General features: G+C 39.7%; 1 protein-coding gene across 2 annotated transcripts in view; it reads left to right on the forward strand.

Annotated features, from left to right (window-relative positions):
- Positions 1-27,468, forward strand: part of LOC580257 (protocadherin Fat 1) — an 82,195-nt gene that overhangs the window by 35,958 nt on the left and 18,769 nt on the right. For both annotated transcript variants that reach the window (XM_030980581.1, XM_030980582.1), the window contains exons 3-22: positions 5,381-5,692; positions 6,181-6,400; positions 7,064-7,203; positions 7,810-8,296; positions 11,547-13,042; positions 13,544-13,721; positions 14,438-14,659; positions 15,044-15,673; positions 16,089-16,303; positions 17,213-17,312; positions 19,203-19,417; positions 19,945-20,089; positions 20,481-21,550; positions 21,992-22,145; positions 22,570-22,815; positions 23,297-23,686; positions 24,053-24,267; positions 24,745-24,882; positions 25,563-25,706; positions 26,348-27,356. In XM_030980581.1, coding sequence (XP_030836441.1) covers positions 5,381-5,692; positions 6,181-6,400; positions 7,064-7,203; positions 7,810-8,296; positions 11,547-13,042; positions 13,544-13,721; positions 14,438-14,659; positions 15,044-15,673; positions 16,089-16,303; positions 17,213-17,312; positions 19,203-19,417; positions 19,945-20,089; positions 20,481-21,550; positions 21,992-22,145; positions 22,570-22,815; positions 23,297-23,686; positions 24,053-24,267; positions 24,745-24,882; positions 25,563-25,706; positions 26,348-27,356 — 7,726 coding nt within the window. The remainder of the gene's footprint in view (positions 1-5,380; positions 5,693-6,180; positions 6,401-7,063; positions 7,204-7,809; positions 8,297-11,546; positions 13,043-13,543; positions 13,722-14,437; positions 14,660-15,043; positions 15,674-16,088; positions 16,304-17,212; positions 17,313-19,202; positions 19,418-19,944; positions 20,090-20,480; positions 21,551-21,991; positions 22,146-22,569; positions 22,816-23,296; positions 23,687-24,052; positions 24,268-24,744; positions 24,883-25,562; positions 25,707-26,347; positions 27,357-27,468) is intronic.

Below are 27,468 nucleotides of genomic sequence, written 5' to 3' on the forward strand. Positions count from 1 at the left end.
AAGGCTGAGCACTTGATGAGTTAAGCAGTGATCTTGGAAGAAAAAATGCAGGTTGGAATATTAAGTCATGGTATACATGTTATGTACAGGCCCTTGGATAAGGTATTTAACATCCAGTATCCCGTCCCTCAGATAGGATTAGGACTTTTTTTTTTAAAGTAGGTCCCTTGTGGACTTACCTTGAGGAATGTAATTGCATTTGTAACATCTAATATGCAAACACATGCATTAGCAAATATAATTTCATTTGATTAGAGGAGGAATATTTGCGACCTCTGACCTATGCTACATGATTTCAAAGTGGAGAAAATTGCTCTTATGTTTCAGCAATTCAATAATGGTCAAAGGAACCGCAAGAACATCCTTGACTGGTACGCAACACTAACATAATCAGACTCTGAATTGAGTTGAATTTAAAAAGAGAGCTTTCTTGGTAGCGGTTAACCAACCTGTGCCATCGAACGTGAGACTCCTGCGTGTATGTAGCCGATCCGGGATGACATTTTGGCCTGTAATTCGATTGGAGTCGGTTGCTGGGTCGGTGGAGCTATTATAAGATGAGCAGACCGTGTGCGGCTTGATTACCTTGTCTTGTTAAGCAGTCACTAGTCTTTCAGTCAGACCCATACAGCCGTTTCCCTATGCCTGTTTTTAGGTTGGTTGAGCAATTGATGTGGACATTACCCGAGAGCCTGAAAGATTACCAGGTTCTCATGTCAGGGTCTCCGACTAGCTTTCTTTTTTATTGGGGAAGGGGAATATATGTAGAAAAAAAAATGGGGTCCATGTGCATACCAGGGCCTATATTTTCATATTTGCAGGTTCATAGTGAAGTTTGGGAGGCCCGTTAAGAATGTCCCCCATTGAATTTCATGCTCAGCTTAAACTAGTAGGTGAGCATATAGATGACATCTTTTATACCACCTCCTACATGTATGTAATGCAATGGACAGGTATTTGAGGATTAATCCCTTTTTTTTTGGATTAAGGAGTGTCCTGATGAAGTTTGAACCTAGTACCTTCTGGTTCTGAGACCCCTGCTCCAACCACTAAACCAATGTGCTTTAGCAACAGAGCAACACCCACCATGCACTCATGGTGGTATCGGTGGTCTTGACTCTTGAGCGAGATCAACATACCACTGTGCACGTATTCATGAATCTTTTGTGTCAAATGGCCTCAATCTCAAGATCTCTAGTATTCTAAGCATTCATGAGTGTTGATATATCTCTCCTTGATAACTATTATCCACTCCTAATAGGATCATTTGGCTTGTCCATGGGGAATACCCAAAGGATTCAGATGATATTGAATGTTACTTAACAGGTTTGTTTTTATCCCTCTTTTCATTCTCTTTTATTCCTATACATGGAATGATGTGATAAAGAATACCCGAGGGTTAATCCAATTGCAGCAATCGATGGATCGTGCTTGAGACATGATGCATTCACTCGGTGTGGTCATCAAGGAGTCCTAGAGATCAGAGTGGGACGGCAAGAGATTGTTAGATTAGCTGAAACAGTCCTCCATTCAGACAAGCAAGAATGCTTTGGGCATAACTATATATCTAGCTATGATATATATTTTGAGAAACAAAAATGTTGACTGTAAATGTGGTATAATGAATGCTGCATTACAAAACCGTTTACGTGCAACAGAGGGTTCAGTCTTGATAAAGATTCAAAATCTGTTGCCCGGGTAACCATTGTGTCATGTGACAGCCATACAACCACTATATTGGCGGCTAGCACTTATTTGAATGCTGGAGCAATGCTCATGGTGTAAAACGGCATTAAACACTGGGTGCAATTAACCTCACCAAGACTAGTTTCTTAAGAGTACATTAAATTATTCTAATACGATATACGGATACTTATCTTGCATGTATGCTCCTTTCGCTAAACGATGATTCTGTATGGGACATTTCTTTGTATAACTTCTTGTTGTACGAACATTTGTATAAATTTTCTCTCGTGTGAACACCCTGCAAATGATGTGAGTGAGATGGCAATAGATTTTGAGATTAGTTGTGGATAGAGGGGGATAGAGCGTGTGCTTGTGGAGACTAAGGAGACATTAGTGGGACATAACTAGCTGTGAATTCAAGCTGTCACCGCTATGTGCAGTCTTGATGAGCAAACATTGCCAAGTTGTGACTTGATGTCTCATTAGGCGGCCATCAAATACAAGTTGAGAGACGCAACCGTGGACATGAAGCTCAAGATAGATTCTATCTCTCTTTCTCTTGATCTTGATTAGCTCTGTATTGCTATCTCTATTTGCCTTCCATGTCTCTTGATCTCTTTTACTCCTGTCACTCTCTTTCTCTCTCCCTCTCTTTCTCTTCTGTCACACTTTCCCTCTCTTTCTCCCACTTTCTCCCTCTTTCTCCCTCTTTCTCTTTCTCTTTGTCTTTCCCTCTTTCTTATTTCTCTTAATTTCTGTTTCATCACTCTTTCTTACATATTACCATAGAATGGTTACTGTTACCATTTGTTTGCCTCTTTCTTGCACTCTTTCATTCTGTCACTCTTTCTCTCTCTCTCTCTCTCTCTCTCTCTCTCTCTCTCTCTCTCTCTCTCTCTCTCTTGCTCTATTTCTCTAGGGACTTATTATCCCTGGTCTTTCTTCCACTCCCTCTCTCAGTCCAAGTCCTTACCATTCCTTTTCTCTATCGCTGTCTCTAACTATCCTATCAACATAGAACTTAGGTTCTGTAATATAATGAAGATCATTTCATAGTATCTTTAAAAGGATAGATATATTCTCTTTTTGTAGATTGGAAGTAAAATTACCAGAAGAAGTAGAAGTATTATACGCAGAACGGCATTGGGAGTACCGGTAGTTAAAGTATTTTTTTCCTCTACTCTTACTTACATAGTTATCTTGTAATGTTGATTATTTGATGACATTTCTAGTGTTTGTGTTGTTTTGGTTCCTAGTTTATTAATTTGTACCGTCTCATCTCCCGTCTTCCACTTCTAGTCTTCAACCTTCTGATGAAGATGTCATGTTCTAATTGCCTCAGGCATCACTGTGTTGCTTAGTAACCAACATGTCATCTGCTAGCTGGAGATTGGCAAATATTTGAAGGCATATATGCTTGCATCTGACCAGTTTATCAACATAATTACCAATCTGTCTTTGTCTCTTTCTCACTGTCTCTATCTCTATCTCTCTGATTAATTTTCTAGTACATGTAGCATTGGTTATAGTTGCATAATCTGTGACCTTTATCATTTGGATGAGGTAGGCTTCAGAGTGAGAAAAAAAATCATAACAGGAAATACAGTGTAGGTGTGAATTTGCCAAAGCATGATTAATCGTCTTGTCTCTAAAAATTAACAAAGGAGTCCGTCATGTTTAAGGGAGTGTTGTTAGTTTGTCCTGGTTTTTCAAGATGACTTAATGTCATGCAAACATAATAAACAGTGAACAAACTCTCAAATTAAAGTGTTAGTTCCTAATGTAGGCTTCTAAAATCATCATTGTTTAGCGATTCATGTAGCATTGGTAAGAGAACTATATAGACTTCCGATTGCCAAATCACCCTTATACAGACTGATTTTGGTAAGCTGTCATGATTAAGATTGTAAATACTGCAGTTGTTTAATATGATGTTTGCTATTTCTCCTAATTGTGATGTCATCAAATTCAGCATCAAGAGCCAAACTACATTTTAAATTTTTTAGAGATTCTTCATTAGATTTATCAAAATATCCCATTGCTTATCTGTAAAAAAAAAAAATGACAGAAATTGGGGTGCATCTGTGCTTTAACAATAACATCCCTGATCCAACAATCTATCTGTATTGTTGCGTTGCCAAAGTGGAGTCGTAGTTGGCCGACCGTCAAGTTAAGGCGTCCACCGCGTCTGCTTTTCTCATGTTCATGTCAAGAGGTTAACCTTGGTGATCTGGAAAGTGACTTTGAGAGCAGATTTCTTGCTGGAGATAAAGAAGCAATGATCTGTTTTCTCCATATGTAATAATAGTTCAACTTGATAACATCCTAGAAAATGTAACACTTGTTCACCGGCCATCTTTGTGTGGTAGTGGTTATGAAGATAGTGTCTGTGTATTACATGCAGGAATAGGCGTATAGGTTAATGCATGATATTTTGTTTGGCGGTGGCTCTCTATATTTTGGGGAAATCAGTCAGTTGTTTCTTTTTTACCATGGGGAAACATGTCTGTATTCAAAAGAAAATATTCTTATTTTTTATTGTGATGAATTGGGAAACAGTTTGTGATCATCGCAAGTTTTGTCCTTGTGCAATGAGTAAAAAGCAATAATAAATGTAATACGCAAAGAGAGAGATGACTTGTTTGATTGTAAAAAAAATAGGTGAATTGCGAAACGTTGATGTTGTGATGAATTTTTTCTTTCTTTTTCATTCCTGTATCTGGACATTTTGTTAAAGTCACTTTAGTTTATTTTAGTTGAATTTATAAAGAAAAAAGTTTGCGGGATGTATGAAATATATTTTGTCCTAAGCTCATTGTGACTGCTCTATATAAGACATTTTTTTTTACTAGTCTGTAGAACCTGAAGTGAATAAATAAGGATACCGGTATATATATATCTCCTTATCACAGTCATCCAAAGTCTTTTGGTAAGAAAAGGATTTCAATCTTGAAAATGTCATGGCCCTTGAGATGCGACCTTTGAATGAAAATACCATGGATTTTGTTCCATGGAATGGTCAAAGTTTATTGTTCCAGGGTTGTAATTGGGTCATATTCTTCTAGTTTTGTTTGACGGAGGCTCTCCTATGGTCTCCCAGAGGTGGTTTAGAGTTTAGAGTCTTGACAGCGCTCACTTGTGGGCAGAGAGAAGTGACCCAAAGTGACATTCCACACCTTTTAGATTATTTACAGGAAAACAAAGCCATCGCGGAAAGTCTATATGTGGGACTGATCAATTCACAGAGGAGTCTTGGAGATTAAAACAAAATGCCTGGTTATAGATGACCTTTCTTTCTCTTTGCAACCCTTCAGAATTTTTTTCTGGAGAGGATTTGCATTCTTCTTTTCATTCTTCTGAAATTTCTTTCATTTTGTTTGGCTCATTTTTCAAGGTTCAAATATTTCAAAATTTTATTTTATTTCGGTAGATTTCGAGTTATATCCTGCTGGATTCGCTTGAATGAACAAGTAAAATAAAAAAATAAAAACATCTGTTTATATCCAGAAGGGCATTAACTATACTGAAATGATATGAATTAATGCTCTTCTAGCTCTCTAGCTTCTAGCTCTAGAATACAAGACCTACGTGCATAAATGGACCTTCTTTGTACCGTAATCTAAAGACACATGCAATTCATGAATTTTAATTAATGATCAATTCTCTTTCTCTGTCTTTTTCCTTTTTTCCATAGGTTGAGGTCTCGGACAATGGCATCCCATCCCTTAAGTCCATCGCTAAAGTAGTGGTCACCGTCGAGGATGAAAATGACAACGATCCCAAGTTCATCCCCGCCTCGACCGTAACCATCCCGGCGATGGATGACCCCGGAGAGCGACGCTTCATCTGCCGTATGATGGCGACAGACAAGGATGTGGGTTCCAACGCGGAGCTCAGCTACTTCATCCGAGACGGGAATACGCAGTCACGGTTTTACATCGATGCCACGACGGGAGAGGTGACGTGCAGTAAAACCCTGATTGATGGGGAGAGATATGTTCTTCAGGTGAGCATATATCAACATTGCCCATTTGATGTTGTAAGGATTTTTGCATTCAAGGAATATTAGACAGTTTTTAAAACAGTGAAACCTGTATATAAAGATCATTCTAGGGAGACATGAAAAGAGATCTTCATAGTGGCAGGTGGTTTAAAAGAGTACAATTTCCTTTAGTAGACCTTTCTATGAGAAAAACTTTTTAAAGGAAAGAAAAATGTGTCCCTTGTGAAAAGGTGGTCATTCTTTATATGTGGTTGGCTCATAAAGAGTCCAATAGAGCTCCAGAAAGCTCTCTGAAGAGCAGTGGAAAACTGCAAAACAGCTCTGGACACATAACAATGAAATACATAAAGATCAATCTGATGAAATCTTGCTAATAATATAGAAAATTCACGAAGAGCTCCAATCGTAAAACAAAAATGTATGTTTGAAACGATGGTGAAGATTCATGTAAACATGATGGTCACTGTCATTTATTTATTCGCATGTTACAGATTGAAGTTAAGGACAATGGGCCGATGCGTCGACGGAGCGATCTTGCGAGGCTCCCCATCATAGTGACCGCTGCCCCGGTGCCCTCCTCCAGCGCCCCTTTCTTTGAGGAGATGTTGGAGACGGAAACCCGAATCACAGAGAACTACGTTGTAGGAAGCTTCATCAATGCGATCCTCGCAATCGATCCCGATGGCGATGAAGTCAGATATGCCATAGTTGGTAAGCTACATAGTTACGGGTTGCAATAGTATGGGAGAGAAAATGATAATCATCAAGTCATGAAATAATCATCAAGTCATGAAATAATCATCAAGTCATAGAATAATGAATGGTCATAATAGAATAATAGAATAATCACAGAATAGTAAAAATCATGAAAATGATTATCATGCTTTGATGCTTTCTGTAATGCGGTAATTATTGATCATAGAACAACAAAAAAATCATTGAGACAAAATATTTGCTGAAGTCTTATTACATCTAAACTAGTTTGGGGCTTGTGTTGCTTGTGCGATTTAACATAGATTTCTGATTAAGGTTAAAGGTAGTTCTTAGTCCAGTGTTAAGGTTAAGAATTTGACTTGTGTCCAATAAAAAATAGCTATGGAGCAGTTGTCATGAGAGCAAACGTAGCAAATCAAGAGCACATTTTGATATTAAAGCCCCTCTGCACTAGTTTGGCCAGGAGGGAATAGACCTCCCTGCATGGTCACTGACAGGTGGTTATCTCATCCGATCAGCTCTCAACTAACACAAGAAAAAGGAGACCACGGGGGACCAATGGTCACCGACTAGGCATTATTTGCTACATAGAGGGCGCAAGTAGCTATAAGTAGTGCAGTGGGGCTTTAAATTTCTTGTTCCTTCTTGCCTTCCTTTCAGATGGTAATGAGGATGGAGCTTTCTTCATCGATCCTCAAGGAGGCTTCATCTTGATAGCCCAGCCCCTGGACAGTGAGACCAAGTCTTCCTATGATCTCACCATCTCAGCATCAGATGGGTTCAATGAAGCTACCACAATGGTAAACACTCTATTAAGTTTTGTAAACAATCTGTTTGTAAATGATTTATTGGTAAACAGTGGTTTTTTTAAACCCTTTGTTGGTAATAATCTATTTGTAAACTATATATTGAGATCAAAGATATTGAAATCAAAGAAATTCTTTTTTGTGCCTTTGCTAGCAAAGGTGATATCAGAGGCATATCATGTCTTTAATAATGTGTATTTTCTTAATATTATCATTATCATTACGGTATGATTATTTTCAAATTTTTTTTGCCATTTTTTTTCTTCTCAAAATAAAATCTTTAAAGCTTACATGTACCTGTACTTCTGCTAGAAATCTGTTACCATCTTGGAAATTGAAATGTTATGATAGGCAGTGATCTCAATATCCTGGGTACATGTACATCTTTGCTATGGTATTCAGTTAGAAACTCTTATGTATCATCAATAAATATGATTAATGATGAGATATGCTAATGGTGATGGCAATAATAGTATGTTTATGTTATGAATATGTACATCCTCAGGGGTGGTCACGTCATCTACTAAGTACTAATATAAGGTGTTCAAATTGGGAATATGTTTTGTTGAGATATCATTCATTGGTACTGTTTTGTTCCAGATTCGCATCTTAGTAACAGATGTCAACGACAATCCTCCCATACTTGAGCAAGAGCTGTACGAGATAGACATTCCAGAGAACACTCGGGTCAACACCCCCATCCTCCAGATCATGGCCACTGACCGCGACGCCACCGACCGCCTCGTCTTCACCCTCCCGAGCACCTCGGACCCTGCCAGTCGCTACCGATTCCGTATCGACACCCACAACGGTTACATCTACCTCAACGAGAGCCTGGACCACGAGTCCCAGCGCCAACACGTGCTCAACGTGGAGGTCAAGGACTATAACTACGGCACACATCGGACCTACGCCAGGGTGGTGGTCAACGTGATGGACTCCAACGATCACATGCCGGAGTTCAGCGCCGAGAGCTACGAAGGGAAGGTGTACGAGACAGCTGCTGTTGGGACGCGAGTGGTGGATGTCTATGCGTTTGACAGGGATCAAGGGTCGAATGCTGAACTGACCTATTCCATAGTGCAAGGTAATTATTTACCTCGTGGCTTTTCCATCAATCTTATCATTATCTTTTACCAAGTTCTGTGTACCTGTCTATTCCAGGTTCTTTTGATAGAGAATCATATCTGTTGAGAGCCAGAAGGGTGTTAACTCTATGTTAAAGCAACTGAGTTGATGCCATCAGCAGAGGCTCTCAATGTTGACCGATGCTTACCCTGAAATATTAAGAATTCAATTGGTTATTCATTTTCACAGTTCGCTCTTAGCACTATCCATATTTCATGAGTTTCATAAACAATATTCACCATAAAGTATTTGGATACTCAAATGATTGATCATTTTCATGATTTGCTCCTGGCATTTTCCATATTTCATGATCATATTGTTTTCAGCCAATTCATCAAGCAAAAGAAAAGTTTCTTGGTTCATCACCTGCAAAATCATGTTCATTCGCCCTCTCAAAACAGCAACATATGGAGCACATTGCACCACTATTATATTCATTCAAAGCATTTGGTTAAGGGTAAATAAAAAATATGAGTATTCGTCATGATTGCATAAGACGAGACTTTTAATATTTTATCATACTTACTGTGCATGGAGACTTGTATAAAAGCATACATGTACGTAAGCAGCTGATGTGTTGTGTATGCAAGTTTGGAATTACAACAAAAACAAATTGTATGTTTAATTTTTTTTTAAAATAAGTTATTGATAAGGAAAGTAGAGACAAGGAAAGTAGAGACAAGGGAAATATAATTGTATTTCAAACAAAAGAGAACACAAATTTAAATGTGCAGATCATGTTATTACTTCGTGCATCTAAAAAAACAACGAAATCAGCAAATCTATTTTCCAAATGAATATAGATTATTGCGTAATCACTCTTCATTCTAATTAAAGTTTTCTGTTGTTTTGAATGTGAGGTTCCCTGTCGTTTACACATATCATATAAACGCAGCAGGAAATATGAATCAGACTTTTGTTCGTGTGAAGTGATTTTAAGTTGATTTTATGATTTTGACATGAAAAAAACATTCTTTCTATCCATATGGAGATAGCGTTCCCTATTTACCCATCTATTATTTTTCTTGACACCCCCACCCCCCACACCACCATCCCCTTACCCCTTACCCCCCTGCCTCCAACCCAACCCTGGTTTTATTTTATTATCCAGTGACAAGGCACGGCGGTCTCAGAGGTTGGCTGATCATTGAATCATTATTTTTACCCCACCCCCTTGCATTTTGCCCCCCTCAGCATCCTGCCCCACACCCTTAAATGCTCATTCAGACTTGAGGCAGTAAACTGTGGAATAATTAAAATGAGAACAGCTGATGCTCTTCACTTTTCTGTAATGTTTAACATTCAGATCAGTGAGTATATAAGGGTCGTTCAAGAGTAGCTGTGCTAAACAAAAATTCTGAAGAAATATTGCCCTTTTGGCATTTTTTGTTTTTTTGTTTTTTGGGCCACAGTGGTTTACTGCAACTTGTCTGAATGGGTTTTTATCTTTATACCAATATCATTGCACGCCTTGCCTGAAAGATATGCTTTGCACCAATGATTCTCCTATTGACACATTCCCAATTTTTTGTAACCACAGAACTTATCCCAACACCAAATTTTGTTTACCCAACCATCGAAATAGTAAAAATTAAAATGTTAACCTGACCAATCATTAAAAGAAGTACTACAAATCAAAATGTTTGCTTGCCCAACTGGACAAATGAAATTCTAAGTAACTTGCCTATTGCTTTTGGCTTGCCCTGGTTACCTCAGGGCATGTGGGCAAGTAGCTTTGAGTTACCCATCTTCTGTGTCCTATTACAAACCTTGGCCCTGATGCTGATGTATAATTTGATTGCAACTTTCTTGGAACCTGTATTTAATGAGAAACTATTTGAAAACTTAGTCCTGATTGGCTGAAATTGAATTTGTTTGTAACCCAAGGCCAATCAAATCTCTTGAGCCAAAGGAACGCATATATTTTGATGTAATCCACTGCTGCGATATTTAACCAATATCACGTTGAGGTGATCCTTGCATGTTTTGATGATTGATGCAGAATGTGTTTCTGAAATGTTTTGCAAATTACAGAAAATACATTTTTCTGCCATATATTGACAAGTAATAACAATGTGCTTCACTGACATTATTCTTATTTATTTATTTAACAAAGGGGGGGGGGGGTGGCTGCATTTTTGCATTCTTCATGTGTTATTTAAGGACTGAACATTTTGTGCCCATTTAGTACCATCAACATTAATTCACTCTTTAAGAAGAAAAAAAATGTATATATGCATCTTCAGATTAGAAAAACATTGTAACCACTAGTTATATATTCTTCATAATATGTTATTAACAAACATAGACTTGCCTTGCATTATGAATTTGTTGAAATTCTAGCCTGAAATAGAAAATAAGAAAAATTGTAGAATGCATAATCCTGCATGAAAGTTTGAAAATGAATATTCTTATTATAAAACATTAATAGTATAGACAAAATAAAAAATTCAATGCACTAACATGTGATTAAAAAGTATTTATCATTAATATTAGAAAGGAGATATACTTACATTACAGCTGATAGTCCATCTTATCCCATATCATATTCTAAATAACCTGCCTCATTTGATACTTATAATCTTCCCAGTTGCCTCTTTTCAATAAATAGTAACATAATCTTTTCATAAAGATTGTCAATCTCATTTATATTCATTTCTCATGTGATTGCCATTGCATGTGATACACACCAAGTCGAAGATGGTAGTTAGTATATCTACTAATACTTAACCCATCGTTTGTCTAGTGTATATATTTACTCTAAAGTTGCATATAATGTAAATGTTAATGCTGATTGATACATGTATATGATGACTTTACTAGCTACACTTTATTGTAGGGTTGATATTGCAAAATACCTGTATGTATACATATATACATGTAGTTAATAAATTGAATGAATAGAAGTAGCTGACTTGTATAACAGTGGGCAAAATGGGATAAATTAAATTTGGAAAGTTCAACAGATGAGGCAATGATGGTCAATGTAGTAAATTATTTTCATTGCAGTCGTTACATTGTATATTAAAGAATGATAATGATAATCTGGATTGATTAGCAACTAATACTTCCTTGAGGTTTTGAAGTACGGTATGCAAGTAAAAATAGTGTATTTACCTAGTTCAAACTGTACATCCTCTAATAATTTCACTTTCAATCTGCAGAAATTTGTGTATTATTTATGTCTTTTTGGTATCCCTCTTCCACAGGAAACATTGGTCAGGCATTCAACATTGACCCGATTCTGGGCACAGTGACTGTTGGACATGAGCTGGACATTGAACAGGAGGCCGAATATGCCCTGGTGGTCCAAGCCATTGACCATGGTGTCCAGCCACTCAGCAATGTATGCTTCGTCAACGTGACTGTGACTCTCTCCAACAATGCTCCGCCCAGGTTCAGAGAGGAGGAGTACATTATGGAAGTTGCAGAGAATCTTCTTGGTAACCAGTTTGTGGCCCAGATCTCCGCTGTGAGTCGCTCATCCGTCTATTACGAGATCACCAGAGGTAATGATGCCAGGCGTTTTGATATCAACTCCAACTCTGGTATCATCACAACGACGATGCCTCTGGACTACGAGGAAGTCACCATGTACAATCTGACGGTTCAGGCCACCAACATGGTGGGTCTGCGCACCAATACATGTCTGGTGATACATGTCCAGGATGCCAATGATAACGCGCCCACGTTTAGTTCCGTGGAGTATGTCGGTAGCATCTCGGAATCGGCTTCACTCAAGAGCGTCGTCTTGGATGAGAACAGTCGTCCGTTGGTCATCAGTGCAGAGGATGCAGACTCGGGTCACAACGCTCACCTTGTCTATGAGATCATTGAGAGAGATGCACAGATGTACTTCAGTATTGATGAAAGCACTGGAGCCATTCGTACCAAGATGTCTCTGGATCATGAGCGTATCCCCGAGTTTGAGTTCACGGTCCAGGTCCATGACACAGGCAGTCCGCAGATGATGGCCAACAAACCTGCCAGGGTAAGGATCACCATCATTGATATCAATGACTCACAGCCGCAGTTTGTCAAGGCAGTCTTTGAAGCACAGCTTCTGCTGCCGACCTACGCTGGTGTCTTCATTCTGACGGTAACAGCCATTGATGATGACGACGTCAGCATGTCTCAACTTGAATACTCCATCCACGAAGGCGACCGTAGTCACCACTTCAGTATCGATGCACAGTCTGGTGACATCTTCGTTGCCAATGGCACCAGCTTAAGCAGTGAGTATGACCTGACTGTCCGTGTCACTGATGGTCTCAACTTCAACGATGCCCAGGTTCTGATCCACGTTGAAGCTCGCCCCACCTCCAGCTTGCGGTTCCCTGCCAACGAGTGCTACGCCATCATCCGCGAGAATTCCAGTACTGTCCATGACGTTGCCGTCCTCTCCGTCATAGGAAGCACCCTCAATGAACCACTCACCTTCACGATCCTCAACCCCTCACCCATGTTCTCCATCAAACCCACCTCCGGGATTGTGAGAAACACAGGCATTCCCTTCGACCGAGAAGAACAGGACAGCTATCACATCGTGGTGGAGGCCAGGGATAGACGCACACCACCTAGAGTGGCACACATCATTGTCAATGTGGAGATCTTAGACATCAACGACAACCCGCCTATCTTCATCCATCATCAGTACAACGCCATTGTCCAGGTGGATGCCAGTGTTGGAGAAGTCGTAAGACAGGTAAGAAATACTTAAAAGATGTCAGTTGATTCTGGACAGTCTACAAAGAAAACAAACTTTACCTCTGTTCAGAAGTTAACCGACATGAATGAAAGTATGAAGATCTGCAGACAAAGCTGATACTTGCAGTGATGCTTAGTTTGTCTATTTTTTTTTTTTCTACAATTTTTTTTCAGAAATAAAAAACAATAGCATTTTGTTTAACCTTAAGAATGATATTTGCCGACCCATTTGTCATTCAGGATTGGATAACCCTGCTGCGAAGAAAGAACACACAATCGGAGAACGATTTAAATTTTAAAAGCTTCAAAAGAACTCTGGAAAGATCCCTGCTTTGGAGAGGAAAAAGGACTCAAAGGAAATTTAATTTTCACTACAGCAAATATTCTTTAGTGAATCCAAATAGAGTTTCTGTGAACAAAAAAGTATTTTTTCTAACACTGTAACATTGACATCCATGTGATGATTTCACCTAACTCACTACTTTGTTTCGATTCCTAGGTGACAGCCATCGACCGAGATGTGAGTAAGAACGGTGAGGTCCAGTACACCCTGGTAGAAGGTGGTGAAGGCCACTTTGCCATCGATTCCAGCTCCGGTGTCATCATAGTGAGAGAGAAGCTCGGAGCCAACTCCCAGAATAAGAACTTCACTCTCAAGATCAAGGCCAGTGATAGAGGTAAGTCAATTTCTTCCACAGTCAGATATAGAAATCAGGAAAGCAGCAAATGTTTACTTGTGGGTATTAGTACTAGTATTGGATGTGTGTGGGGTTTTTTTAAATCTGCATTACACAAAGACGTGAATCAAAGTTGTCACCATCTTTTGTCGCTGTAGAAGGGTAGTTTTGGGGGTGGAATGTTGATCGAGTCATTCTGAAAAATTTTCTCAAATTATTTGCATAAAAATATATTATTTTTCATGCAGTTACACAATCTTTATTTAGGTTACTCAAACATATTTGTTGGTGATACTGTTTACATTCCAATTGAATGATATGTTTTTACCTGTTTAAGACATTTTTTTTCAACTAACACAAGCAATCATTTGGTTAGACCACTTATATTCTTGGGTCCTGCCTTCTTAAAGTGTTAAAAAGGGAAACTAATAGTGTCCACCGAGAATGCGCGTTCCGTGTAACTATTATGGAGTTTATAAGAGAAAGTCACAATGGATTAAAAGCATGATGATGTACAGTCAAACCTGTCTATAGTGACTGCCCAAGGGAAACACAAAAAGTGGTTTTTGTAGACAGGTTCTTCTAGTACATGTTTCAATGAGAAACTATTCTCAAGGGAAACAAAAAATGTGGTCTTTGTAGACAGGTGGTCCCTAAAGCAGGTTTGACTCTATCAAGTTCCACTCTGACCTTTGACATTTCTCTCTATGATGCAGGCAAGCCCAACCACAGCACCGTTGTGGACGTTCCAATCACCGTACGCAACAAGGCCATGCCTGTCTTTGAGGAGCAGTACTACAGGGCCACCATCCCTGAGGACCTGGAGCTGCACTCTGCCGTGGTCCAGATCCATGCCATCTCACCCAATGGAAGGGACCTCATCTATAGCATCGGTGAAGGAGATGAATTCAACCAGTTTGATATCAACCCTCTGACAGGTGGGTTGGGTGAAGTGTACTGTGTTCCATTCTTTACCCAAGTCTGGAGATATTTTGCATTTAAACATTGAGTCAATATTACAGGTCAGGAATTCTGTAACGGTTTCCCTGATGGTAACATTTTAAAATGATATTTTCATTTCTAAAATTTTCTTGGATGGAATTAATCTGTTCATTTTAAACATAACCATATTTGGCATGTAGTTATTATTCTTTCACTGGAATCAACTTTAAAATACTAGTAAGTTGAAGAGGGAGCTGTTTTCTATGTCTTGTTGTAAATACCCGGTATTCAGGATTCAGCATCATAAACTAACTATCAAGTGGCACATCATTAAATACATTGCACTAATATATTCATCTTTCGATTTTGTCTCGTTTCAGGCGTAATTAATCTGATTGGAGCTGTAGACTACGAGACCCGTCAACTCTACGGCCTTGAGGTCCTGGCCAGTGACACCTTGACCGGTGCTTCGGCCATGGTCACTGTCGACATCACTATCAGCGACGTCAACGACGTCATGCCTAGTTTCAACCAGAAGATCTACCAGGCAGTGCTCTCAGAGGCCGTCTCCGTCGGCGCAACCGTGCTCCAGATAAGCACCACTGATCAGGATTCACCCAAGAACAGTGGTGTTCGCTATCAGATCGTCCAAAGCGACAACCAGACGGGACACTTCCACATCGCTGCCAACAGCGGACTCATCCTCACCTCGCATGTGCTCGACTACGAGGAACACAAGATGCACAACTTTGTCGTTGTGGCAACAGACAGCGGGATGCCACCGCTGAGAAGCGAGACGAGAGTCAGTATCCGCATCACCGACATGAACGACAATCCTCCGCAGTTTGTCCACAGGGATTATTACTGTTCCGTGAGTGAGATTGCAGAGCGGGGTGCCTTTGTGACATCTGTTTCGGCAACGGACAGGGACATCTCTGACATTGATCAGCTGACCTACTCCATCGTGTCAGGAAATGAGGATATGACCTTCACTATCAACAAGAAAACAGGTAACATATTCTTAATCCACAGACTCTCATTTCTACATGTAATCTCATCAAATCATATATTTGGATTATACCTTATATTAAAAATAAGAATAACTCTATCTGTTATCTTTTGTATATCAGGAAGATTCATAGAATCTTAACTCAACAAGATGGGATGTTGCCTACTATTTAGTTTTGTATGTACATGTCATTTCTTGTAGACTGTATAATCATGACGGTTTTTATATGAACGATTCATTGTGAATCTATGCATAAATTTATCTATGTAGGTTTCCAAAGTGGTTTGGTACTCACACTTTGGTACTAGCGTGTTTCAATTTTGGTTACATTGATCCAATCAAACACAGACTGTCCAACATTGCCAGTGTTAACATTATTTGATTGACATTTTTCTTGAAATTGTGTTTGATAACAGGTGTAATCAGCCTATCCAACTCTCAGAAGCCTCAGCTCATGTCAGGGCGTGACTACCACCAGCTGAACGTCTCCACCTCTGACCACGTCTTCACCAGCTCAGCCACCGTCCATGTCAACATCACGCGAGTTAACCGCCATTCACCGGTCTTCAGCCAGGACGAGTATGTCACTGACTTCATGGAGAATGGCACTGCAGGAGAAGTTGTCTTTCAGGTAAGAAATTTGTGAGAGATAAAAGTAGGTTATTGTATAGCATCCATGTCTGTCAGAATTGGCACTCCTGGCGCTCCCGATTATAACCCTGGCTTTCGCACGGCTACCATTAAGGCACTCTAGCATTTCAAGGAATTAATTCCTGGCAGGTACCCATTTACATCACCTGGGTTGAGTGTGGCAAATGTAGACCAATGTCTTGACAAAGGACATTAGTGCCGCGGCGGGACTCGAACCGCGGACCTTGTGATCCACAGTCCGGTGACATATCCGCTCGACGACGACACCTCTAGATGAGATGATATGAGAAGAGAATGTTACCAGCAAGATCCTGTATTTGCTTTAGAGACATTTGCTCCATGCTTTGTTTTGCCAAAGACTATAGCGGTAGGGTTAGAGTTACATACAGTGTTGGGGCACAGTTGAAGTCAGGAATTGAATAGTGTTGGAAATTGATCCAGGAGCAAATATTGTAAAGTTGTGAAATGGTATTACATAGCATTGCCAGTGATATCAGAAGATATGGTCTTCAACGATTCTCCTTTTGTAAACCGGTGTTGGTAGTGGTCTCAGATTCAAAGAATACCATGGACCATGACAGAAGGAAAAAAATGACTATACTTTTGTGACTACAAGGATAGAATATTAGCCCATTAGTGTTTTTCTTCTTATTTTCTGAAGCTCATGTATTCTTTAGAACCTTGTATAAGTTGGCTGATATTAGTTAGTTTATATCAAAATATTTTTGTGTAGGACATTGGCTCATGATTATGTTAACGACAGGATGTGTTCATAAGGAAAGTATGGATGTCTCCTGGAAGAATTACAGAGAGAATTGGTTCCAAGCTATGATAACCCTAGATCTTTGAAGTTGTATTCCAATCTTTTTTCTTTTGTTTTGTTTTGCAGGTGATGGCTACTGATGATGATAGTGGGGACAATGGTGTCGTCACATACTCCATCATCAGTGCCGAGGCGAGACGAATGTTTGACATTGACAGTGCAACAGGTATGAACACAGTCTCTTTCATCACAACAAAGCTTTAGGCATTCTTCATAGATTGACACGTTTTCTGATGCTCTGTAGATATTTTGCTTGAATGAAACCAGACATGTTTAGATCTAAGTTTCTTCATATTTCTACATAATCATCAAGGGATATAGAAAATATAATATCTTGATGCATTCTTACATTTTAACAGCATGCTATATCCTTTATAATTTATTATTTAGAATTTATTTATTCAGCTCAAGATTCTTCTTATACTTATTGAAAAATAAGAGGGGTCCTTTTTGAGGAGTATATAATGAACATGATTAGGATTCAAGAAGAATAATTAACCTGTGTTTTTTAAGACTTTTGTGTTAATATTTAATTATCATTTGTTATAACCACTGCATGATTTCATCTCACATTTTGATTGTTTTATCCAATCCGTGTCCGGGAAATTATTGTTTTTAAACCCTGCATGGATTTTCTTTTTCTTTTCATTCCCGTTACCTACTACCATATGTGTTGTAGGTGTTTTTATTTCAGAGATGCCCATTGAGGGAGACTCAAGTATGTCTGAAAATAAAAGTCGTAAAAGTCATTGTGTGAAATTTTATTTCCCCAATACTGAATTTTGTTATCACCATTTCAAGCAGGTTGCTGTGAATTTATGCACTTTCGTTTGAGTATTATGATAACAGCAGTGGGTTGTTCTTTTTTGCTTTGATTTTGACAAAAATATCTTGGCAATTTATAACTCATCATGGCCTTGAATGGAACAGATTTGGAGTGATGTGGCAGGTCATCTGAAATTGTTGGCAGATGTATTGTAAAGCTTGTCATACCAGCCACAATTAAACAATTAGCCTAATAATTGATATGGACAGAGACTGAGGGATGATCGCACTGTTTGCCAATATGACACACTTTTTCACAGAATCTAAGATAAACAAACATGCACTTAATTAGACCTTCACCTCTTGAGTACAAATCGTGAGCTTTCAGAAAAAACCTTTTGAAAGGTGAAAAAGTACTTTATAAACATTCTCAATACACTTTATACACAGTACAGTGTACTCCACCAAGGACCCGTTCCGCATTTGTTTATGCTTATTCTGTATGATTTGCTTGATTGTTATTTTATTTTCAAGGTGTGATATATCTTGGTTCAGGGAATAACAATTTGATGTCAACAACTAACCATTCCCTTTAAAAAGAAAACCCTTGAGTTTATAATGTGTACAAAGTTGAATTGTGATTGCAGTGACTTTTTTAAGCCTCTGATTTGGCGAATTGTTTGGTATTTAAAAAGATATTGAGTAGTTGTTTAGCTGCAGAATATTACTTATTAAAAGATTAAAGATGAATGATATGAGTAACAAAGCAGTACAAAATTCTAACACTGAAAAGCACTGAAAAGTACACTATCTGTATAGTGACATTATTATGCTTTGAAGGTGCTATATGAGAACAACACAAATGAATAGGCTTCAATAAGGTTAGATTAACAACAATTGGGTTTAAAAAAAAAATGTTTTGCGTGTGAGATAGGAAGGGTTGGATTGACATGAAAGAAAGAATTAATTCACTCAATTTATTCATAATCAAAAGATTAATACTTTTGCATATCCAGATAAGAGTTTGATTCAATTATTTTAGAAGCATGCCAAAATATAATTTGTCAGACCATTTAGAATGCAGGCACCCCAGTAATACAATTTAAAATGTTGTGTCCTACTCTTACGGTCTATCCAAATATAGTTTTATCCCTAAAAGGAGTTGCTGTATGTTCTTTGTGTCCTATACTAACACTACTTAAACCTGTAGCTGCTATTACAAGAACATGTATGTTTATGATTACTTGACCTTGTATTTGACCTTGTATTTGACCTTGTCTTTGACCTTCAGGAGAGATCCACAGCAGGATGCTCCTTGACCTTGAGTCCGTCAGTGACAGGACGCTACCCGTACCTATCATGGCTGTGGATGGCGGAGGAAAGACGGCCTACACCACCGTCAACGTCATCCTCAACGACAGGAACGATAACGTACCACGCTTTGAGATGAGGGAGTATAAAGCATTCACAAGATCTGGCGGGGAGAGCCATGTCCCCATTTTAGTGGTACGTTTGTTGATAGCACAGTGAAACCTGTCTATAGTGACCGCCCAAGGGAAACACAAAAAGTGGTCTTTGTAGACAAGTTCCTTTAGTACATGTTTCAATGAGAAACTATTTTCAAGGGAAACAAAAAATGTGGTTGTTGTAGACAGGTGGTCTTTGTGGATAGGTGGTCACTAAAGCAGGTTTGACTGTATTGGAGGAATAATATACAGTTGGATGGAAAAAAATTACATATAGTTGCTTTGTTGTTTTCTCTTTCTCTTCTTTTTAAAGAGGAATGTGAACTAGTAAGTTGTGTGAGAAATCTCACTTTCCAATATCAATAAAACTCATTTCTCATATTAAAATGGATACTCTGTTGTCTCGTCCTTACATTTTTTAATTCATTAAAAGTCTGCCGCATAAAGCATGTACAAGTTCATCTTTGAATACCACAATACTTATCGTTCGTATGGGGTCATTAGACAATAGCATATATTTCTATGACAGAACCTTCACTCCTGATTGCTTTCTCTTACCATCATCAGGTCACTGCAACCGATGTAGACTCTGGAAGCAACGCCTTGTTGACATACTCCTTTGAGAGCGGTACAGCTCAATCTGCGTTGGATCTCTTTGAGATTGATCCCAAGACGGGAAGCATCTCAGCATCGTCATCTCTGGAAGGAGAAGGTACGTCATGATCAAATTTAGCTTTTTAATCATGACCGACCTTGTGGGTTATGAGCTTAGTCACACAGGTTTCAAAGGACAGTATTGCTGGTCAAATGATTGTGATATTTCGGTGTATAAGTGGTTATTAAAAAGTAAAGGTACATATATCTTCTTCCTCACTGCAAGTGATCAACAAGAGATATTGGAATTGACATTTAAAAGGTGTTGATCCATTCTGCAGGTTTTCTATGTTTTGTGTCACTGTACTAAGCATGAGCTTTGGAAAAACAATCATTCCAAGCAACATTATTAAGAAATAAAATTACTTATTTATAAATAAAAAGTGACTTAAAAAGTGGTTGAATTTCTCATATTTATTTATGCCTCGTTTTCTAAACCTATTTTGCAGAGGGATCTACCTTCCAATTCTTTGTTGGTGTGACTGATGGTGGAAATCCTCCACTGAACTGGGTGACAGCAGCAGAGATCTACGTTCTCTCCCAAGATGATGAACTGCCATTCTTTGATGGGCTGGTCAACGAACCTGACATTGATGTCGCAGAGAACACACCAGTGGGAACAATCCTATCCACCTTCTTGGCTCATAGCAACTCATCGCTCACCTATTCCTTGGTTCCTGGTAACGAAGCCCACACCAACGATCCATCGCACTTCTCCATCGATGAGCACGGCAACCTGACGTTGGTGAGCTCCTTGGACTTTGAGTCTGTCTCTTGGTACAAGCTCATCATCAAGGCCAGCACAAACACAGAGCCATCTATAGCTACCTACTTCACCGTCCTTGTGACTGTGACCGATGTCAACGACAACATGCCTGTCTTTGAAGACACAACGTACAGCATCAGCGTTCCAGAGAACACTCCGGTTGATGATGCTATCCTGAAGGTTATTGCTAGGGATGCGGATGCTGGGTCCAACGGCCAAGTCCTCTACTACCTTGATGTTGAGAATGACCTGGAAGTGTTTGAGAAGTTTGAGGTCAACGAGATGTCAGGTATGTTGACCATCCAAGAGGGTCTTGACCGGGAGACGGCCGTCACCTACGACATCCTCATCCTAGCCAGGGATGTCACCAACGCTGATTTCTCAGCAACTGCCACGGTTCACGTCACTGTGGTTGACTTCAACGACTCGCCGCCACGTTTCACGCAGAAGGTCTATCCGGGAGAAGTCCTCGAAAGTGATCCCATCGGAACCGTGACTGTCTCCATCCAAGCTGTTGATGGCGACGTTGGCACCAACGCTCACGTCGTCTACTACATCACATCAGGGGACCCATTCAATCACTTTGCCATCGAGAGCAACTCTGGCAAGATCTACGTTGCTAACCCTCTGGATCGGGAGCTGAAGGATACGTATCGCCTCAATGTAACAGCCACCGATGGGCTCTTCTCAGACACTGCTCAGGTTGTGATCTCAGTGCAAGACATCAATGACAACTCTCCTGTCTGTGCACAGGTAAGACTACATTTTCTATTCCGTAATGACATCTGGATTTTTTATTTTCTACTTAAAACAAGATAACAAATTCAGGTGCTTTGTAAAGCATTTTTATCAAAGATACAGTAATAGAATACTGTTTTTAGCCTATTTTAATTTCGATTTCGATTTCAGTTTCTTTCAGTCATTTTCTTTGTGTTTTTAACATATTTATTTTTGGTCTAAGTTTCAGAGAGCTGAGGCAAAGAAATGAACTGTGTAGGCCATTGATCAACATTTTTTAAACTTTTTTTTAAAAAGCTTCAGTTATCTTCTGTGTGTATCTGCAACATCAAAGTGCCAATGCACTAGATTAAAACTATATAAATTAAATACTAGCTGTATACAATATTGTAAGGCAGCACTGATACTTGATAGTATAATATGTCTCTGATCAATTTGATATCATGTTTTCCATAGACCCTGTACACTGAGAACATCCGAGAGAACTTAGCAGCAGGCCATTACATTCTCTATGTATCTGCATCTGATGCAGACATTGGAAGCAACGCTGAAATAACCTTCTCTCTGGAAGGTCAAGGGTCAGAATTATTCACTATCGAGAAAGACCTAGGTAAGAAGTGACAAATTAAATTTCTGTAACCTCATTATGCAATAAGTTTTCTGTAAAAGGGATCCGGTAACTTTGTCTTAGATCTTTTTAAAAAATCTTTGATTTAGCTCATGCTGCATTGATAATTATGAACCTTTAAGTCAGTCAGGAACCCCATGACTTTAACATTGTTAAACGATCCCTTTAATCAGGATCGACAAACAATTTTTGTTAAACATTCACCAGTTGTGAGGTACCTTATAAAAACACTTTTGTTTAATTTTTGGTTACTTAAGATGTGCAAAAGTAAGAACAGTAATATACCTTTGTAAATGATAGCTATATTGTAGTTCACGTTGGTGTGACTTATCTTTCATTATGGAGCTGATAAGCATGAGACTTCATATGAAATTTCAAAGTTTGACCCTTCCTCTTCCCATTACAGGTGTAAACACTGGCACCGTCCGCACGTCTGGAGCCCTGGACTACGAGACACAGCAGTTCTATCGCTTCCAGGTGATTGCCAGCGATGGCGGTGGACTGTCCTGCTCCTCAGACATCTCCATTGGTCTACTGGATGTGAACGATAACCCTCCGGCGTTCACACAGCTGGTCTACAACGTCAGCGTCAGTGAGAACACAACTGTCAACACATTGCTGACTAGAGTACAGGCCGTCGATCCCGATAAAGGTAGGCTAGTTCACACCCGCAGAAACGTAGAGAAGCAGTCTATCGAATGCTATGCAGCTATTATGCAAGTTCTTGTGCGTAGCCTTGTTAGGACCCTTCTTTAATCAGGGTTTGTAAATGCAATGCACAAGTGCTCTTCTGCTTACGCCAACAGTTTATACCACTTTGAAGCAGATTACTAGTTAATATGTTTGCTTTCATTTTACATTTTCTCTTTCCATCGGGTACTTGTATGTTAGTACTGTGTAATTCCATTAACTCTGCAATGCTTATTTTGTTTGATGAGACCCAAAAGAGCATTATATTATATCAATTTATTGAGAGTTGATGCCTGTTTGTTTTCTTGCAGATGTTTTTTTTCTCAATCCTAATATCTCTATTGAAGGCTGTTCAAGCAAAATGTGATACATAAATCTCTCGTAAAATGAGTTTGCAAGAAATTCTATAAAAACTAATCATGCATTTGATGTTTAACCTGTAGATGCCAACAGGCGACATAGGTACAGCGTAAGAGGTGGTAACAGTGAAGGAACCTTCTCTCTGGATGACCAGTCCGGTATCCTGACCCTGACGGAGCCCCTGGACCGAGAGCTCCGCAGCCATTACAACCTGACCCTTGCAGTCACCGACATCCTCCAGGCAAGTCTCTCCACCTCGTCCCAGCTCATCGTCAATGTCCTGGACGAGAACGACAACGAGCCGCAGTTTGAGAGCGATCTCTACAATGCTTCCATTGCTGAAGATGCGGAGATTGGAAGCACCGTGGTCACTGTGATTGCAATCAGCCAGGACGTGGGACTCAACGCTGAGATCATGTACCAGATTGTCTCTGGCAATGAGCATGGAAAGTTCAAGATTGACAGTGCCATAGGTAAGTTTCTGGATATGATAATTGGAGCCTTTTTAATGATTTTGATCTCCTATCATTGGAGGGCTCATAAAAGAGATAGGGATTTTCATAAACCTCTCTGGTTTCAATTTTTTTTTTCCTGCGTATGAAATTCATACCTTTCCTCATTAAGCACTCTTAATTTCCATAAGCCTGTAATGTATTTGTTTATAAAGATCTTAAGGAATGGTATCGACAATGCCAGAAATGCAAAAGAAACAAAAAAGTGGCATCACACATTTATGAAGAAAAATCGATACATTCCTAATCACTGCTGCTTTTCTTAGACTCCATTTGGATCATTGAGGAATATGAACGCTAAAGATCTTATCCCACTTATCTCACCAGGTGAGATCACCGTCGCTTCTGAATTGGACTTTGAGATGTCCAACAAATACTACCTGACGGTCAAGGCCACGGACATGGGCACCAACCCACTGTCCGACACCACCACCATCAACATATTCATCACCGATGCCAACGACAACGCTCCGCTCTTCAGCGAGGACATCTACAGCACCACCATCAACGAGGCAGCGAGAGTGGAAGGGGATGTCATCCAGGTAGGTCTTGGTGATGTGGTCTAGTGGTTTGGGTGCTTGTTGCTCAATGGTAGGGTCATATTCTCAAAACCCATCTCTCGTGGGTGATATGATCAAGGTTTGTCTCAATTTCAGTGGTATTTGAGCTTATTTTTATGATAGCAGTGTCACGTCTGATTTTTGTCCATGTGACTCTATACACTTTATCATTATAGTTTCTCTTAACCCAGCAGAATTAAATGGCTATCAAGCAGGAATGAATGGAGAAACAACAAAAACAAAAAACAAATCATTTTATATAGTGTAACATCACCTAATGTCAGGGTAATGAAAGATATGTATACCTGCCAGATTTATACACAACATTATTAACTCAACATTTGGAGGGGGTGGGAGGTTGCCAAAAATAACCTTTTTCACACTGCTACTACGACCCTTGACCTTCATCATTCTGTTGTCAATGATTGAGAATGATATGCTATCTCTGTCCTACTCCAGGTGATGGCAACAGATGCTGACAGTGGAGCTAACGGTAGAGTGTCTTACTCCATCATCCATGGCAACCTCTTCAATCAGTTCATCATCAACCCTGACAATGGACTGGTCAGTCTAGCAGCTAAACTGGACAGAGAACAGGTAAGTGGCTCAGATAAGACTACTCTTAAAACCAGAAACCTTTGTGAATTTTTAGTGATGACCATTTTCGTGGAAAGAACCGTGCAGACTGCAAAAATTTCAATTTTGTTACGCTTATGATTCATTCCATTATTTCGCAACATGAAATTGAAATGAGTGTGAGCCTTACTTTTATTAACGTGGAAGTTTCATTTGTTCGACTAGATTTCTTGAAATACTAGGTATAATCACAATTGAACATAGATAATGATGTTTTCAACCAGAGAAATAGATGAATGAAATTAAATTTATATCTCATATGATTGAATGACTTAATAGCTTATTTGAGGGGTAAATTTTTTCAAAGGAAGTTTTAAAGAAATTCAATTTGTAACCAATATACTGTCCGGTTATACTTGTATCTAGTTCACAATGGCACATATGGATTAGTTTCCGATGATATGAAGGCATAGTAGGTTCGCAGTCAGTGCAGTGATCTTTAAACCAGAAGGTTCATGGTTCAAAACCAAGTCAGTGCACTAAATGCTCTTTGGCAAGGCATCAACCTTCAGTAACATAGAACATAACTTCAAAGTGTAGGTTCAGTGGTTGCACAGCTTAAAGTAAACATGCCTGTTTCCTAAGCATCCCCAAGTAAAAGAAACTCCAATCTTTATAATTTGTTTTGTTTCCTGTCTCAGATCGCTTCATACTCCCTGGGTGTGAGAGCCAGTGATGCCGGTGATGAACCAAGTTTCACTGATGTCACCGTCCAGATCATCGTTGACGACATCAATGACAACCCTCCTGTGCTACCAAGACAGAACTATACCATCATACAGCAGGTAAGATAAACCATTTCCTCATTTTGATACGCATTAAAGCCCCACTGTACTACTTGTAGCTACTTGCTCCCTCTATATAGAAAACAATGCCTAATCGGTGCCTGTTATTCCCCCATGATCCTCTTTTTTTATGTTAATTGAGAGCTGATTTGATGAGATTGCCACCTGTCAGGAACCTCACTGGGTGGTCTAATCCCTCCTGTTCACACTAGTACAGACGGCCTTTAAGTCTTATTTCCTCTCTGTGTGAATGAGAGAAGAAATGCCAATTAAGAGGAAGTTAGGGGCTTTCTCTCTTCTGATATTTGGGCCTCTTGTAAATTTTCTCATCAGCATCAAGTGTAAACAACAACAAAAAATTACAGTTTTGTTCTCAGCAAGTCTGATATTGATAACAGGTTTTATGAAACAGAACTCTGCTCATAGTAGATACTAGGATATAATATACCAAATATTCCAAACATAAGAAAAACATTGTCACTAGACTCCCATTTGCAGCATACCAAATAAAGAGATTGCTGACGAGTTGGGTATGGATACTTCAATCGATAAAGAATGACTCTTTAAATTCGTTCCACTTGTCCTGTGACCTATTGGAGAAACTTGACTCATGTGAGATATGTTTCCCTTATTATCTACAGGCTGATACTCCAGTGGAGTCTGATATTCTTCAGCTAAATGCTACAGACCTTGACACGCTAGCCAATGGTCCTCCATTCACTTTTGAGATCGTCAGAGGCAACGACAACGGGGCATTCGTCATCACGTCTACCAAAATGTTGAAAAACAGGATCTGGTTCAACCGAGACATTGAGACACAGTACAACTTGACCATCAAGGTGACCGATAGCGCCCGGTCGCCGCTCTACTCACTCTCGTACATCAAGATTATCATCGTTGATCCTATGAACGTCCCAGAGGTGGTCACGCCGGTCAAGATCACCATCAGTTCCTTCGAGGAGACCTTCCCCGGTGGCTGGATCGGACAGATCTCTGCTACCGACCGCGATCCTTATGACGACCTTGTCTTCGAGCTCCAGAACGACAATGTCTTCCGCATCGGTCAAGAAGATGGCATTATCATCGCCCCACCCGACCTGGATGAAGGCTTCTACCACATCAACGCTAGTGTCAGTGATGGACAGTTCACTGTATACGCCGAAGCAAACGTAACCGTCCGGATGCTGAATCAGGCCATGCTCAATAACAGCGCCACCATCACCTTTGCTGACGTCACGCCCGAGGAATTCCTTCCAAACTCTGGCATCTTCATGTACACAGTGGCCAACCACTTCCCGGGTGCGACCCCAGAGGATGTTACCATCATCACCATCCACCCATCGGAGGAAAACATCGAGAATACCGACGTTGTTTTCTCAATCCATCGTAGCAAGAGCAGGGAGAGTTTCTTCAAACCGAAGCAGATCCAGAGACAGGTCGAGGCCCTCAGCGCCGCTCTCCAGGAGCGGATGAAGCATGATGTGGTATCGGCAGTCAGTGACCTGTGCACTCTATTCTCCTGTGAGGAGAGCTACATCTGCAGTAATGATGTCAGGTTGGACTATTCCAACATCTTGACGTTCTCAACCGATGATGAGAGCTTTGTGTCGTCCAGACTCTATAGGGACTATACCTGCACCTGTGTCGTAGGTAAGTAGAAGCATTCAATATAAAGTGATACTTGACTTAAGCCGTCCACGCAGGCAGAGAACTTCATGATGGCTTCTGTATGGTGATGGTATGCCAGGTTCTTCTATCTGCA

The sequence above is a fragment of the Strongylocentrotus purpuratus genome, unplaced genomic scaffold (genome assembly GCF_000002235.5).
Source record: "Strongylocentrotus purpuratus isolate Spur 01 unplaced genomic scaffold, Spur_5.0 spur5_scaffold_11, whole genome shotgun sequence".
NCBI lineage: Eukaryota > Metazoa > Echinodermata > Echinoidea > Camarodonta > Strongylocentrotidae > Strongylocentrotus > Strongylocentrotus purpuratus.